This window comes from Tachyglossus aculeatus, chromosome 2 (genome assembly GCF_015852505.1).
Source record: "Tachyglossus aculeatus isolate mTacAcu1 chromosome 2, mTacAcu1.pri, whole genome shotgun sequence".
Taxonomy (NCBI): Eukaryota; Metazoa; Chordata; class Mammalia; order Monotremata; family Tachyglossidae; genus Tachyglossus; species Tachyglossus aculeatus.
Window position 1 is genome coordinate 176,379,408 of NC_052067.1, and position 13,908 is coordinate 176,393,315.

General features: G+C 50.7%; 1 protein-coding gene across 1 annotated transcript in view; it reads left to right on the forward strand.

Moving 5' to 3' along the window:
• Nucleotides 1–13,908, forward strand: part of MGAM (maltase-glucoamylase) — a 135,109-nt gene that overhangs the window by 106,229 nt on the left and 14,972 nt on the right. Inside the window, exons 90-101 of the mRNA XM_038760646.1 lie at nt 2,319–2,407; nt 3,041–3,090; nt 4,765–4,935; nt 5,158–5,310; nt 7,128–7,322; nt 7,578–7,732; nt 8,081–8,249; nt 8,652–8,748; nt 12,570–12,682; nt 12,789–12,914; nt 13,284–13,412; nt 13,499–13,609. Of these exons, the coding sequence (XP_038616574.1) occupies nt 2,319–2,407; nt 3,041–3,090; nt 4,765–4,935; nt 5,158–5,310; nt 7,128–7,322; nt 7,578–7,732; nt 8,081–8,249; nt 8,652–8,748; nt 12,570–12,682; nt 12,789–12,914; nt 13,284–13,412; nt 13,499–13,609 (1,558 nt within the window). The remainder of the gene's footprint in view (nt 1–2,318; nt 2,408–3,040; nt 3,091–4,764; nt 4,936–5,157; nt 5,311–7,127; nt 7,323–7,577; nt 7,733–8,080; nt 8,250–8,651; nt 8,749–12,569; nt 12,683–12,788; nt 12,915–13,283; nt 13,413–13,498; nt 13,610–13,908) is intronic.

A 13,908-nucleotide genomic window follows, 5' to 3' on the forward strand; every position in this document is an offset into this window, starting at 1 on the left:
AACAGTGGGCTCACAGTCTAAAAGGGGGACACAGAGAACAAAACCAAACATACTAACAAAATAAAATAAATAGAATAGATATGTACAAGTAAAATAAATAAATAAATAAATAAATAGAGTAATAAATATGTACAAACATATATACATATATACAGGTGCTGTGGGGAAGGGAAGGAGGTAAGATGGGGGGATGGAGAGGGGGACGAGGGGGAGAGGAAGGAAGGGGCTCAGTCTGGGAAGGCCTCCTGGAGGAGGTGAGCTCTCAGTAGGGCCTTGAAGGGAGAAAGAGAGCTATCTTGGCGGAGGGGCAGAGGGAGGGCATTTCAGGCCCGGGGGATGACGTGGGCCGGGGGTCGATGGCGGGACAGGTGAGAACGAGGTACGGTGAGGAGATTAGCGGCGGAGGAGTGGAGGGTGCGGGCTGGGCTGTAGAAGGAGAGAAGGGAGGTGAGGTAGGAGGGGGCGAGGTGATGGACAGCCTTGAAGCCGAGGGTGAGGAGTTTCTGCCTGATGCGCAGATTGATTGGTAGCCACTGGAGATTTTTGAGGAGGGGAGTAATATGCCCAGATCGTTTCTGGACAAAGATAATCTGGGCAGCAGCATGAAGTATGGATTGAAGTGGAGAGAGACACGAGGATGGGAGATCAGAGAGAAGGCTGATGCAGTAGTCCAGACGGGATAGGATGAGAGCTTAAATGAACAGGGTAGCGGTATGGATGGAGAGGAAAGGGCGGATCTTGGCAATGTTGCGGAGCTGAGACCGGCAGGTTTTGGTGACGGCTCTCCCCTGATGGTGACGACTACATCTCCCCTGATCTCTTGCCCTCTCTCCAGGCTCACATCTCCTGCCTTCAAGACATCTCTACTTGGATGTCCTCCCATCATTTCAAACTTAACATGACCAAAACAGAGCTCCTTATCTTCCCACCTAAACCCTGTCTTCTCCCTGACTTTTCTGTCACTGCAGATGGCACCACCATCCTTTCTATCTCACAAGCCCATAAACTTGGCATTATTCTTGACTCCGCTCTCTCATTCAACCCACATATTCAATCCACCAGTAAATCCTGGCAGTTCCACCTTCACAACATCACTAAAATCTACCCTTTCCTTATCATCTAAACTGCTACCATGTTAATCTCAGCATTTATCCTCACCTGCTTTGATTATTGTATCAGCCTCCTTGCTGATCTCCCAACCTCCTGTCTCTCATTCGTTCATTCGTTCATTCAATCATATTTATTGAGCACTTACTGTGTTCAAAGCACTGTACTAAGCTCTTGGAAAGTACAGTTCGGCAACAGATACATTCCCTATCCAACAACGGGCTCACAGTCTAGAAGGGGGAGACAGACAACAAACCAAAACAAGTAGAAAGGTGTCAATACAGTCCATACCTCACTCTGCTGCCCAGATCATCTTTCTACAAAAATGATCAGGACATATAATAATAATAATAATAATAATAATAATAATAATAATAATAATAATTGCATTTATTAAGTGCTTACTATATGCAAAGCACTGTTCTAAGCGTTGGGGAGATTACAAGGTGATCAGGTTGTCCCACGGGGTCTCACAGTCTTAATCCCCATTTTATAGGTGGGGTAACTGAGGTAAGTGACTTGCCCAAAGTCATACAGCTGACAATTGGCAGTTGGGATTTGAACCCATGACCTCTGACTCCAAAGCCTCTGCTCTTTCCACTGAGCCACGCCCCTCCTCAAAAATCTCCAGTAGTTGCCTATCCACCTCTGTATCAAATAAAAACTCCTCACCATTGGCTTTAAAGCACCCTATCGCCTTGCCCCTTTCTACCTCACCTCACTTCTCTCCTTCTACAATCCAGCTCGCATAATTCAGTCCTCTGGTACTAACCTTATTGTGCCTCGATCTCTCCTATCTCACCACCGACCCCTGGCCCGCATCCTGCCTCTGGCCTGGAACACTGTCCCTCCTCAAATCTGTTCTCCCCACCTTCAAAGCCTTATTGAAGGCACATCTCCTCCAAGAGGCCTTCCCAGACTATACCCCACTTTCCCTCTTCTCCCACTCCTTTCTGCATTGCCTTGACTTGCTCCCTTTGCTCTCCCCACAACCCAGTCCCATAGCACTTATGTATATATCTGAAATTGTATTTATTTGTATTAATGTCTGTCTCCCCACCCCTAGACTATAAATTCGTTGTGGAAAGGGATTGTCATTGTTAATTGTTGTATTGTACTTTCCCAAAGGCTTAGTATAGTGTTCTGCACACAGTAAGCACTTAATAATTATGATTGAATGAATGAATGACTGTGTTTTCTGGTCCATGCAGTCGGCGCAATGCCCTGGGACTCCTTGTTGCTTTGGATGAGGATGGGCAGGCCAAAGGGCGGCTGTTCTGGGACGATGGGCAAAGCATCGGTAAGCAACATTCATTCATTCAGTCATATTTATTGAGCTCTTACTGTGTGCAGAGCACTGGAGGCTCAGCCTGGAGTGGGCCCCCAGGTCGGTCCAGTGGATTTGTTGGTCGTGGGTGATGGTTGACCACTATGCCCCTTCCCTCCAGCTGCTCCCTGAACCCACCCCAGGCCCTTCCACTCTGTGTATTCACTCAGGACCTGCTGAAGCAACATCCCCTCCCACCGCACCAGGTTGCCCAGGGCCACCCCAACTTCTGGGAAACCTGATTAAAGTCAGTCAGTAACTGACTTCCCAGCTTCAGAAGGGCCAGTCACCCAACCCTGCCCTCTGAGACCGATCTGCACCAGAGTCTACCCAGACTGTCAAGCCAGGCAGCCAATCGCCAGCCTCCTCCTTCCCCGCCATCTACCCCAGCACCCACACACTCCACCATGCTTGCATTCCACCCCTCATCCACCTCCACCAGCACGCCCCAGCCCTCCCCTGCACCCACACCACCCCATTCCCATCAACACCTGCTCCACTCCCCCAGCCTATCCCTACACACAATAGACCCTTTTCTCTGGCTCAGAAATGGTTCCACTCTGTGGTGTGGGGGAGGGATCCACTTCACTTCCTGATCTTTTTCAGACACATATGAAAATGGGAATTACCATTTATCAGCCTTCTCTGCCAGCCGGGTGAGTGGGTTCTATGGCCACATGGGATATTTGTTTTGCCCCTCCAGTCTGTGGGGGTGCTGGGTGTGCAGGACCCTCACAAAACGCCTGTGGTTTTCCAGTATCCTCCCTGTCTCCACAGAGACCTAGTTGACCCCAGTAATGTTTCAAAGCCCTGAGGTTTCACCCCTGACTTGGAAGGAGGGTTCTGCTGAGCTCTGTATCCCTGCTGACAGGGCAGCCAATCCCATTCTCCAAAGAGTCCCTCTTGCGGGTTAATGAGTAGGAAGAGCTTTCTCACCAGCTCAGGGCCAAGCAGACTGCCCAGAGGGAGAACAGGAGACTCAGAGCCTGGGCTCTGGGCCAGGTCATTGCAAGTCTTCAACTTGGGGCCTTCCTCCACCCAAGAGGTGGGTAGGAGGAATGGCCAGGGGAGGAATAGTGGAGTATTCTGAAGTAGTTCAGTCCCTGGCCAGGAATACTCCCACAGATGTGGGAGAAAAACTGAGGAGCCAGCGGCCAGTGAGGAGAGAGGGAATTGCCAAGCCCGTCACCCCCAACTCTGGTAGCAGGAGAAGATGCTCTGTATCTCTGTCAGACTCCCCACAGAGAACTGCAGGGGCTGATAAAGGGCAGCCAATCCCCAAAATAGCAACCAACTGTCTCTCTCCAGAAGTGTGAGAGATTAGCAACCGTTGTTGCTCTCCAGAAGTACCAGAGATTAGCAACCAGCTGTCTCTCTCTGGAAGTGCCAGAGATTAGCAACCAGCCATCCCCCTCCGGATGTGGCATAGACTTCCTCAATCACCCCCCTCCTTCACCTTTCACCCCACTCCCTCCCTCTCTCTCTGTTTACCATGCTCCATCCTGAACTCTGGGAACATAATAGCCTCCCAGAGGGTCCAGACTATTCAGCTGCCCAGGTCACAGCAGCATGGATTTGGCTCTGGGATGGGTTTCCATCCCCTTCCAGCCTGAGCAGAGACCAGTATCTGGTTCAGTACATGTCCACATGCTTCATGTGGGGCTCAGCTGCGGAAGTCAAGCCCTCAGATATTGTCTGAAACTTTGAGAAAGTCCTTTGGATGCAGATTGGCCTAACATGGGCTTCTTCATGCTAGACTGAACTGTATCGGGCTGGACTGGCCTAGGCTGGGCTGGACTGAATCCAGCTGGTTTTCTCTAGGCTGTGCCGGACTAGACTGCAGTGGATTGAGCTGGGCTGGACTGTGCTGAACTTCTCTAGGCTGGTCTGGGCTGCTCTTGACTGATGTCCTTGGAAGTTTCCTGCCCTTTTTTGGGGCATCTTCTCCAGTGCCATGGGGAGAATTGGCTGCAGGAAGGCACAGACAGCCCATTGACTGAGGCAGAGAGAACTAGGTTTAACATTGAGGAAATCTGAGAGATGCTGTGGCTGGGGGTGGGGGTGGCTGCTGGGCGAAGGTCAGTGAGGAAAAGGTCAGTGGGGAAGGAAGCTGGGGGAGGGTCAAAGAGGGAGGACATCGGTGGGTGGGGGAGATTCAGCGGTGGAGGGTGTTGGGGGTAGGGAAAGGAAGCCGAGGGGCTTGGGGGAAAGCAGGAGGGCAGGCCAACCATGGAGTCAGTGAGAACTGATGGGAGGCTGGGTGGGTCGCAGCCTGCGAGCAGGCAATACAGCCTTGACTGAAGCCCGGTCCCCGCTTCCATCTCTTTCAGGCTCACATGGAGGTGCACGTTCTCCACCAGGGTTTCTCGGACCCGAACGGGCTCGCCTTTCAGGAGATTAAGATCTTTGGGCTGGACTTGGAACCAGTCAACATCATAGTGAAGCAGAACGGGGTCCCACTCTCAACAGTGCCCACCACCAGCTATGACCCTGTGAACCAGGTAACAGAGTCTACCTCCCCAGGGAGCCAGGAGTCTGGGGTGCATTGACCAAGAGTGATCCCTCCTCGAGATCCTGCCATCACCAATCCTTCACAGTTCCTCTGGGCAGCGAACTGCCTTGTGGCCAGGCCATAACCCTTGGGAGACCAACCATGCTGGGGCCTCAGGGAGACCAGACATCTGTGTGCACTCATCTCCATCCTCCCATCTGTCTGTCCCCAGGTCGCCCGCATCACAGGGCTGCGTCTGGAGCTGGGAGAGGCCTACAGGGTGGAATGGAGTTTGAAGGTCAGTGATCTGACAAAGATCGACTGCTACCCCGACCAGCATGGTGCCTCTGAGAGAAACTGCCAGCAGCGGGGCTGTGTCTGGGAGGTAATTCACTCAGTTATATTTATTGAGCACTTTCTGTGTGCAGAGCACTGTACTAAGTGCTTGGGAGAGTCAAATACAATAATAGACATAATCCCTGCCCACAACGAATTTACAGTCTAAAGGAGGGGAGACAGATATTAATATAAATAAATAAATTACAGATTTCCGCATAAGTGCTGTGGGGCTGGGATGGGGAAAGAACAAAGGGAGCAAGTCAAAGCGACAAACAAGGGATTGGGGGAAGAGGAAAGGGGGACATGGTCAGGAAAAGCCTTCTGGAGGAGATGTGTCTTCAATAAGGTTTTGAGAGGGGGAGAGTAATTGTCTGTCAGATTTAATAATGGCATTTATTAAGCGCTTACTATGTGCAAAGCACTTTGAAGCAGGAGGGCTTTCCTGGCCAGAGACAGAACCTGGGTGAGGGTTTGGCAGCATTCATTCATTCATTCAATCGTATGTATTGAGCATTTACTGTGTGCAGAGCACTGTACTAAGCACTTGGGAAAATACAATATAGCAGTAAAGGAGAGAAAATCCCTGCCCACAGCGAGCTCATAGTCTGGGGGTCGACGGTGGGGAGACAGACATCAATACAAGTAAACAGACATCAATATAAATAAGTAAAATTACAGATATATACATAAATGCTGTGAGGCAGGGGGAGGGGGGCAGAGCAAAGGGAGCCAGCCAGGGTGATGCAGAAGGGAGTGGGAGATGAGGAAAAGTGGGCCTTAGTCTGGGAAAGCCTCTTGGAGGAGATTTGCCTTCAGTAAGGCTTTGAAGTAGGGGAGAGTACTTGTCTGGCAGATCTGAGGAGGGAGGATGTTCCAGGCCAGATGATAGGACATGGGCAGGGTCAGTGGCAAGATAGGTGAGATCAAGGCACAATGAGAAGGTTAGTACCAGAGAAGTGAAGTGTGAGGACTGGGTTGTAGAAGGAGAGAAGCAAGGTGAGGTAGGAGGGGGCAAGGTGATGGAGAGCTTTAAAGCCAATAGTGGGGAGTTTTTGTTTAATACAGAGGTGGATAGGCAACCACTGGAGATTTTTTAGGAGGCGGGTGACATGCCCTGAACGTTTTGATAGAAAGATAATCCGGGCAGCAGAGTGAAGTATGGACTGGAGTGGGGAGAGGCAGGAGGTTGGAAGGTCAGAAAGGAGGCTGATGCAGTAACCTACGCAGGATAGGATGAATGACTGTACTAATATGGTAGCGGTTTGGGTGGAGAGGAAAGGGATTTTAACGATGTTGTGAAAATGAGACCGACAAGATTTGGTGAAGGATTGGACATGTGGGTTGAATGAGAGAGCTCAGTCAAGGAGAACACCAAGGTTATGGGTTTGTGAGACGGGAAGGATGGTGGTGCCATCTACAGTGATGGAAAAGTGTAGGAGAGTACAGGGTTTGGGAGTGAAGGTAAGGAGCTCTGTTTTGAACGAGATCAAGGCACATTGAGAAGGTTAGCACTAGAGGAGCAAAGGGTACGGGCTGGGTTGTAGTAGGAGAGTAGTAAGGTGAGGTAGGAGGGGGCAAAGTGATTGACTGCTTTAAAACCAATGGTGAGTAGTTTTTGTTTGATGCGGAGGTGGATGGGAACCACTGGAGTCTTTTGACAAGTGGGGAAATGGGTCATGAACGTTTTTGTAGAAAAATGATCTGGGCAGCAGAGTGAAGTATGGACTGGAGTCAGGAGAGACAGGAGGCTGGGAGGTCAGCAAGGAGGCTGATACAGTAATCAAGACAGGGTAGGATAAGTGATTGGAGACCCCTGAGTCCCAAGGTGTGGCATCAGAGGATAGCTGTGGCTCTGTCTTTCAGCCAACCAGCATCCCTGGGGTCCCTTTCTGCTACATCACCAAGAACTACTACACCGCCCGGAACATCCAGTATAGCACGACTGGCATCACAGCTGACCTCACCCGGAGTGCTGAGCCCAATCACCTGCCCTCCACTCCCATAAGCCCCCTCCGCCTGGACGTGACATTCCATCAGAACCACCTGCTGCAGTTTAAGGTAGCCTGTGGCCCTGGGCTGCCAAATGCTAGGTTTTCCTCCTCCTGTAACCCTAACCCCAGCCCTAACCTTCCTCATGTAAAAGACGGACCTGCAGCCTGGCCTGTCTGGTGCTGCAGGAAGCGTTGGGAGATCCCATCTGCACTATGGCCCTATGGGAGGGGTTGTGGGCAAAGACTTATCAGCACCAACAGTAGCATCTGAGTCCCTCCCTTGAGCTGCATGCTGGCACTGACGATTTTGTCTCTTGCCTAGATCTTTGACCCCAACAGCCGCAGGTATGAAGTTCCGGTGCCCCTGAATGTTCCCCACCCTCCAGCCGGGACCGCCGAGGCCCAACTGTATGATGTCATCATTAAGGATGACCCCTTTGGGATCGAAATCAGACGCAGGAGCACCGGCACGGTGATGTGAGAGTCTCTGTGGAGAAGACAAAGTAGGGGGTGGTAGAGGCCGTTTTGGGATCTGATTGCTCTCCGCTGTGATGGGAGATGGTTCTGTGGGCCTTGGTGGGATAAAGAGAATCCTCTGGGGACCATCCTCCACAGCCCCCCAGCCCATGGTGGGCTCTGAGGGCTGATGCAGGAGCTGACAGAGTGCTGAGGTGGGGGCTGACGTCGGGGCTGAGGTGAGGAGTGTAGGGGGGCTGATGTCAGGGCTGAGAAGGGAGATGAGGAGTGAACTGATGTTGAAGTTGAGGTAGAGCTGAGGTCTAAACAGAGGCTTGGGCTGAGGCTGCTACTGGTCTTGTGTGGCAGCTGGGACTCACAACTCCCCGGCTTCACATTCAATGACCTGTTCCTGCGCATCTCCACCCACCTGCCCTCCCGCTACATCTACGGCTTTGGGGAGATGGAGCACCAGACGTTCCGCCAGAACCTGGATTGGCACACCTGGGGGATGTTCTCACGGGACCAGCCCCCAGGGGTGAGGATGGAGGGACATGGGCCTGGCCCCCCAGCCCGGTTTTCTCAGCACGAGCCTCCCACACTGGTCACCCTTTCTGCTCCCTCTCTTGGGTTCTCTGGGCCCCAGGTTCCCTGGCAGGACCAAGGGTGATAAGCTAAAGCCCATCAGCTTACAGAGGGAAAGACCATGTCTTCTCCAGCCCGGGGGCCCTGTCCATGCTCCCCCCACACCTAGCGCATCAGTAGATGTGGGTGACAATGCTGCTGCACTGAGTGAGGTCTCCCGGGGAGCCATGTTTTTGTGGCTGGGGGTCGGGCACGAGCAAGACGTGGGAGACATCCTTTCGGGTGAGGTTCTACCGAGGGCCGCAAGGTGCCAGCGGGGCTGTCGTCCAGTGTGCCACTCTCTGTCTGTCCCCAGTACAAGCTGAACTCGTATGGCGTTCACCCCTACTACATGGCACTGGAGGAGGATGGCCGTGCCCACGGCGTGCTCCTGCTCAACAGCAATGCCATGGGTGAGACACTTGGCCTCGGGCACTCGGGAGCCCCGGCTTTTCAGTCAGCCTGTCAATCAGTCGTGTTTATTCATTCATTCATTCAATCGTATTTATTGAGCACTTACTGTGTGGTGAGCAATGTACTAAGCGCGTGGGAGGGTATAAATAATGATATATCAGGCACAATCCTGCCCACAGTGAACTTTCAGTTAGTGGGGGAGACAGATATTAATATGAATAATAAGAATAATAATGATGGCATTTGTTAAGCGCTTATTATGTGCAAAGCACTGTTCTAAGCACTGGGGAGGTTACAAGGTGGTCAGATTGTCCCACAGGGGACTCACAGTCTTCATCCCCATTTTACAGATGAGGTAACTGAAGCACAGAGAAGTTAAGTGGCTCGCCCAAAGTCACATGGCTGAAAATTGGCAGAGCCGTGATTTGAACGCATGACCTCTGACTCCAAAGCCCGTGCTCTTTCCACTGAGCCACGCTGCTTCTATAAATAAAATTAAATAAGTTTAAATAAAATAAATTAAATTACAGCTATGTACATAAGTGCTGTGGGGCTGGGAGGGGAGGTGAATAAACGAAGCAAGTCAGGGTGATGCAGAAGGGAGTGGGAGAAGAGGAAAAGAGGATTTAGTCAGGGACACCTCTTGAAGGAGACATGCCTTCAATAAGGCTTTGAAGATGGGGAGAATAATTGTCATTTATGAAGAGGTAGGGCATGCCACGACAGAGACAGGGCATGAGTGAGAGGTCATCAGCAAAATAGATGTGATTGAAGTACAGTGAGAAGGTTAATATTAGAGGAGCAAAGTATGCAGGTTGGGTTGTAGGAGAGTAGCAGGGTGAGGTAGAAGTGGCAAGGTGATTGAGAACTTTAAAGCTAGTGGTAAGGAATTTCTGTTTGATGTGGAGGTGGATGGACAACCACCAGTGGTTCTTGAGGAGTGGGGAAACATGACCTAAACGTTTTTATAGAAAAATGATGTGAGCAGCAGAGTGAAGTATGGACTGGTGTGGGGAGAGACAGAAGGCAGGGAGGTCAGTGAGGAGGCTAATACAGAAATCAAGTTGGGATAAGATAAGTGCTTAGACTAATGTGGTAGCAGTTTAGATGGAGATGAAAGGGCCAATTTTGGCAATGCTGTGAAGGCTAAACTGATAGGATTAAGATATGGGGTGAGAAAGAGGAATCAAGGTTATGGGCTTGTGAGATAGGAAGAATGCTGGTGCTGTCTACTGTGATGGAAATGTCAGGAAGGACAGGGTTTGTGGGGAAAGTTAAGGAGTTCTGTTTTAGATATGTGAAGTTTGAGATGATGGTGGGACATCCTTAATTAGAGATGTCTTAAACGCAGGGGGAAATGTGAGATTGCAGAGAGGGAGAGAGATCAAAGCTGGATATGTAGATTTGGGAATCATCCTCATAGAGGTGGTAATTTAAGCCACATAAGTGAATTACTTCTCCAAGGGAGTGGGCATATATGGAGAATAGAAGGGGATCCAGAACTGAATCTTGAGGGACACCCACAGTTAAGAAGTGGGAGGTAGAGGAGGAGCCCATGAAAGAGACTGAGAATGAGCAACCAGAGAGATAGGAGAAGAACCAGGAGAGGACAGTGTCTCTGAAGCTGAAGTTGGGTAAGGTTTCCAGGAGAAGGGGATGGTTGGCAGTGTCAAATGCAGTGAGAGATCGGGGAGGATTAGGATGAAATATAGGCTGTTGGATTTGGCAAGGAGGAGATCATTTGTCACCTTTGAGAAGGCAGTTTCTGTGGAGTAAACAACAACAATAACAACGATGGCATTTGTTAAGCGCTTACTATGTGCAAAGCACTGTTCTAAGCGCTTGGGGGGGATACAATGTGATCAAGTTGTCCCACGTGGGGCTCACAGTCTCAATCCCCATTTTTACAGATGAGGGAACTGAGGCTCAGAGAAGTTAAGTGACTTGCCCAAGGTCACACAGCAGACTTGTGGTGGAGTCGGCATTCGAACCCACGACCTCTGACTCCAAAGCCCGGGCTCTTTCCACTGAGCCACGCTGCTTCTCGCTGATTTGCACATCATTTCTACACTGATGACACCCAAATCTACATCTCCTCCCCTGTCCTCTCCCTCCCTCCCTCCAGGCTCCTTCTGTCTTTGGGACATCTCCATCTGGATGTCTGCCCGCCATCTAAAACTCAACATGTCCAAGCCTGAACTCCTTATCTTCCCTCCCAAACCCTGCCCTCTCCCTGACTTTCCCGTCACTGTAGGCGGCACTACCGTCCTTCCCATCTCACAAGTCCGCAACCTTGGTGTCATCCTCAATTAATGCACATTGAGAAGCAGCGTGGCTCGGTGGAAAGAGCCCGGGCTTGGGAGTCAGGTCGTTGGTTCTAATCCTGGATCTGCCACTTGTCAGCTGTGTGACCTTGGGCAAGTCACTTCACTTCTCTGGGCCTCAGTTCCCTCATCCGGAAAATGGGGATTAAGACTGTGAGCCCCATTTGGGACAACCTGAAAAGGGGGTAGAAGCTAGATTGGAGGGGATCAAGGAGAGAATTGGAGGAGTTGAACTTGAGACAACTCACTCAAGGAGTTTGGAGAGGAATGGTAGGAGGGAGATGGGACAATAACAGGAGGGAGCTGTGGGGTCAAGGGAGGGTTTTTTTAGGCTAGGGGAGACATGGGTATGTTTGAAAACAGTGGGGAAGAAGCCATTGGAGAAGGAACAGTTGAACATGGTAATTAGGGAGGTGAGGAGGAAGGGGGCAAGTGTTTCGATAAAGTTTGAAGTGATAGGGGTTATTCATTCATTCATTCTGTCATATTGAGCGCTTACTGTGTGCAGAGCACTGTACTAAATGCTTGGAAAGTACAATTCAGCAATAAAGAGAGACAATCCCTGCCCATACCGGGATTACAGTCGAGAAATATATAAATAATATTATAATATAGTTATAATATTCATAATATGATTATAATATAATAATTATAATCAGGCTAATTATACTATATTATCGTGTGATGTAATTGGAGGCACAGGTGGAGGGGGTGGATTTTGAAAGGAGGCAGGAGATCTCATGAGATACTGCTGGGAATTAGGGGAGAGTTGAAGAAGGGGCAGGAGTTGGGAGGGACTGAAGGTTGTGGCTTCTCATGTCTGTGTGCCTTGATATCATCACTTGTGGCTTCTCTTTGTGGGTGCAGTGGCATCCATGCAAGCATCCCGGCTTCGCCAATTGTCAGCTGTGTGACTTTGGGCAAGTCACTTAACTTCTCTGAGCCTCAGTTACCTCATCTGTAAAATGGGGATTAAGACTGTGAGCCCCCCGTGGGACAACCTGATCACCTTGTTACCTCCCCAGTGCTTAGAACAGTGCTTTGCACATAGTAAGCACTTAATAAATGCCATTATTATCACTATTATTATTATATATATTATTATCAGTGTGTTCATATGCCTTGGCATAATCATTATTAGCTTCTCATGTGTGCATGCCTTGGTGCAATCACTCATGGCTACTTAAATGGGTGCTGTGGCCACAGGACGCGTCTTCACGTTTGTTTGCTGTGGTATGTGAATTCACCTGCATGTTGCATGACATGATATTTGTTCTATAGCCTGCTGGTTCATGGCTTCTCAAGTACATGCCTTAGGCTGCATGCCATGGGGCTTCTTATGGTTTTGTCATCGTGTGATCCCTCAAGATTCCTGTGTCTGTGTCATGGTGTGCTTTCACATGACCCCTTGTGTGTACCATAGCAAACTGGCAGGTGGCTTCTTACACATGTACTGTGACCCCATGATATTGCTAACCCTTTGCCCTGTGTCCCAGATGTCACGCTACAGCCTACACCAGCCCTGACCTACCGCACAACTGGAGGGATTCTGGACTTTTTTGTGGTCTTGGGCCCAACTCCGGAGCTGGTGGCCCAGCAGTACACCGAAGTATGTTTCCTGTCACTGAGACCATTGATGGCACTGCCTTCCATTCCCCACAACCATCCCTCCCCAAGGTTGTTGTGGGTAACACACTCCCCATTTCCTCTCCTAGCTGATTGGACGGCCAGCAATGCCACCATACTGGGCTTTGGGCTTCCAGCTGTGTCGCTATGGATACCAAAACGATTCTGAGATCGCAGACCTGTATGACAAGATGGTGGCAGCAAAGATCCCCTATGTACGTGACCTGGGGCTGTGGGAGTTTTCTCTCTCTGGCTGGTTTTCTTCTCTCCTTGTCCTGATTGTGAGCCCTGAAGCTCACAGGGCTTCAGAAGCCCTGAATTGGAGGACAGTGGGACATACCTCCAGGCACACATATTCACACACAGGGGGCCTCATTCTCAATTGCACTTAGCTACTTCCAGTGAAGCCGAGCTTTTCTTCCATGTGGGCCCTGACCACAATATGGTCAGTTCTGCCCCTTCAGGGAAACATGGTGGAGACAGGATGTCCAGGGTCAGGGAAGTTGACCGGTATGTGGGGCTGGTCTGGTGGGCTGGGCTGTCGGGCCTTGAGCGTGAGAGTCTCCCTGACTCCACTGGTGCAGGATGTGCAGTACTCAGACATCGATTACATGGAGCGGCAGCTGGACTTCACACTCAGCCCCCACTTTGCCGGATTCCCCGCCTTGATCAACCGCATGAAGGCTGCGGGTATGAGAGTCATCCTCATCCTGGTGAGTGACTGTGGTGGGGGAAACTGAGGCCCAGCCTCACCAGGGCTCAGCTTGGGGCGGCCTCGACCTCAGATGCTCTCCTCCAGGATCCTGCCATCTCGGGCAACGAGACAAAGCCATATCCCGCATTCACCCGGGGACAGCAGGACGATGTCTTCATCCGGTGGCCGGATGGCAGTGACATCGCTTGGGGAAAGGTATGGCCGGAGACGAGGGTGGGAACCCCACCAGACCGGGAGGCGCCGTCCAGCCAGAGGACTGGGGGTGATCTGGCTCAGGTACCCAGGGACAATCAGAAACCAAGCCCAGGCCGATTGCGATGATGGAAAGTGGAATCTACTTGAATGCAGCGAGAGATATATAGAGTGGGGGAGGGAATAGCGAGAGCTGGACAGAAGGAGTGCAGGGGATACAGCATGATCCTGTGTCCTTTCCTGTTTCGGTTCTGGAAGTAGATCACTTCATTTCTCAGGATACCATGGAAGTTCTTCCTCTG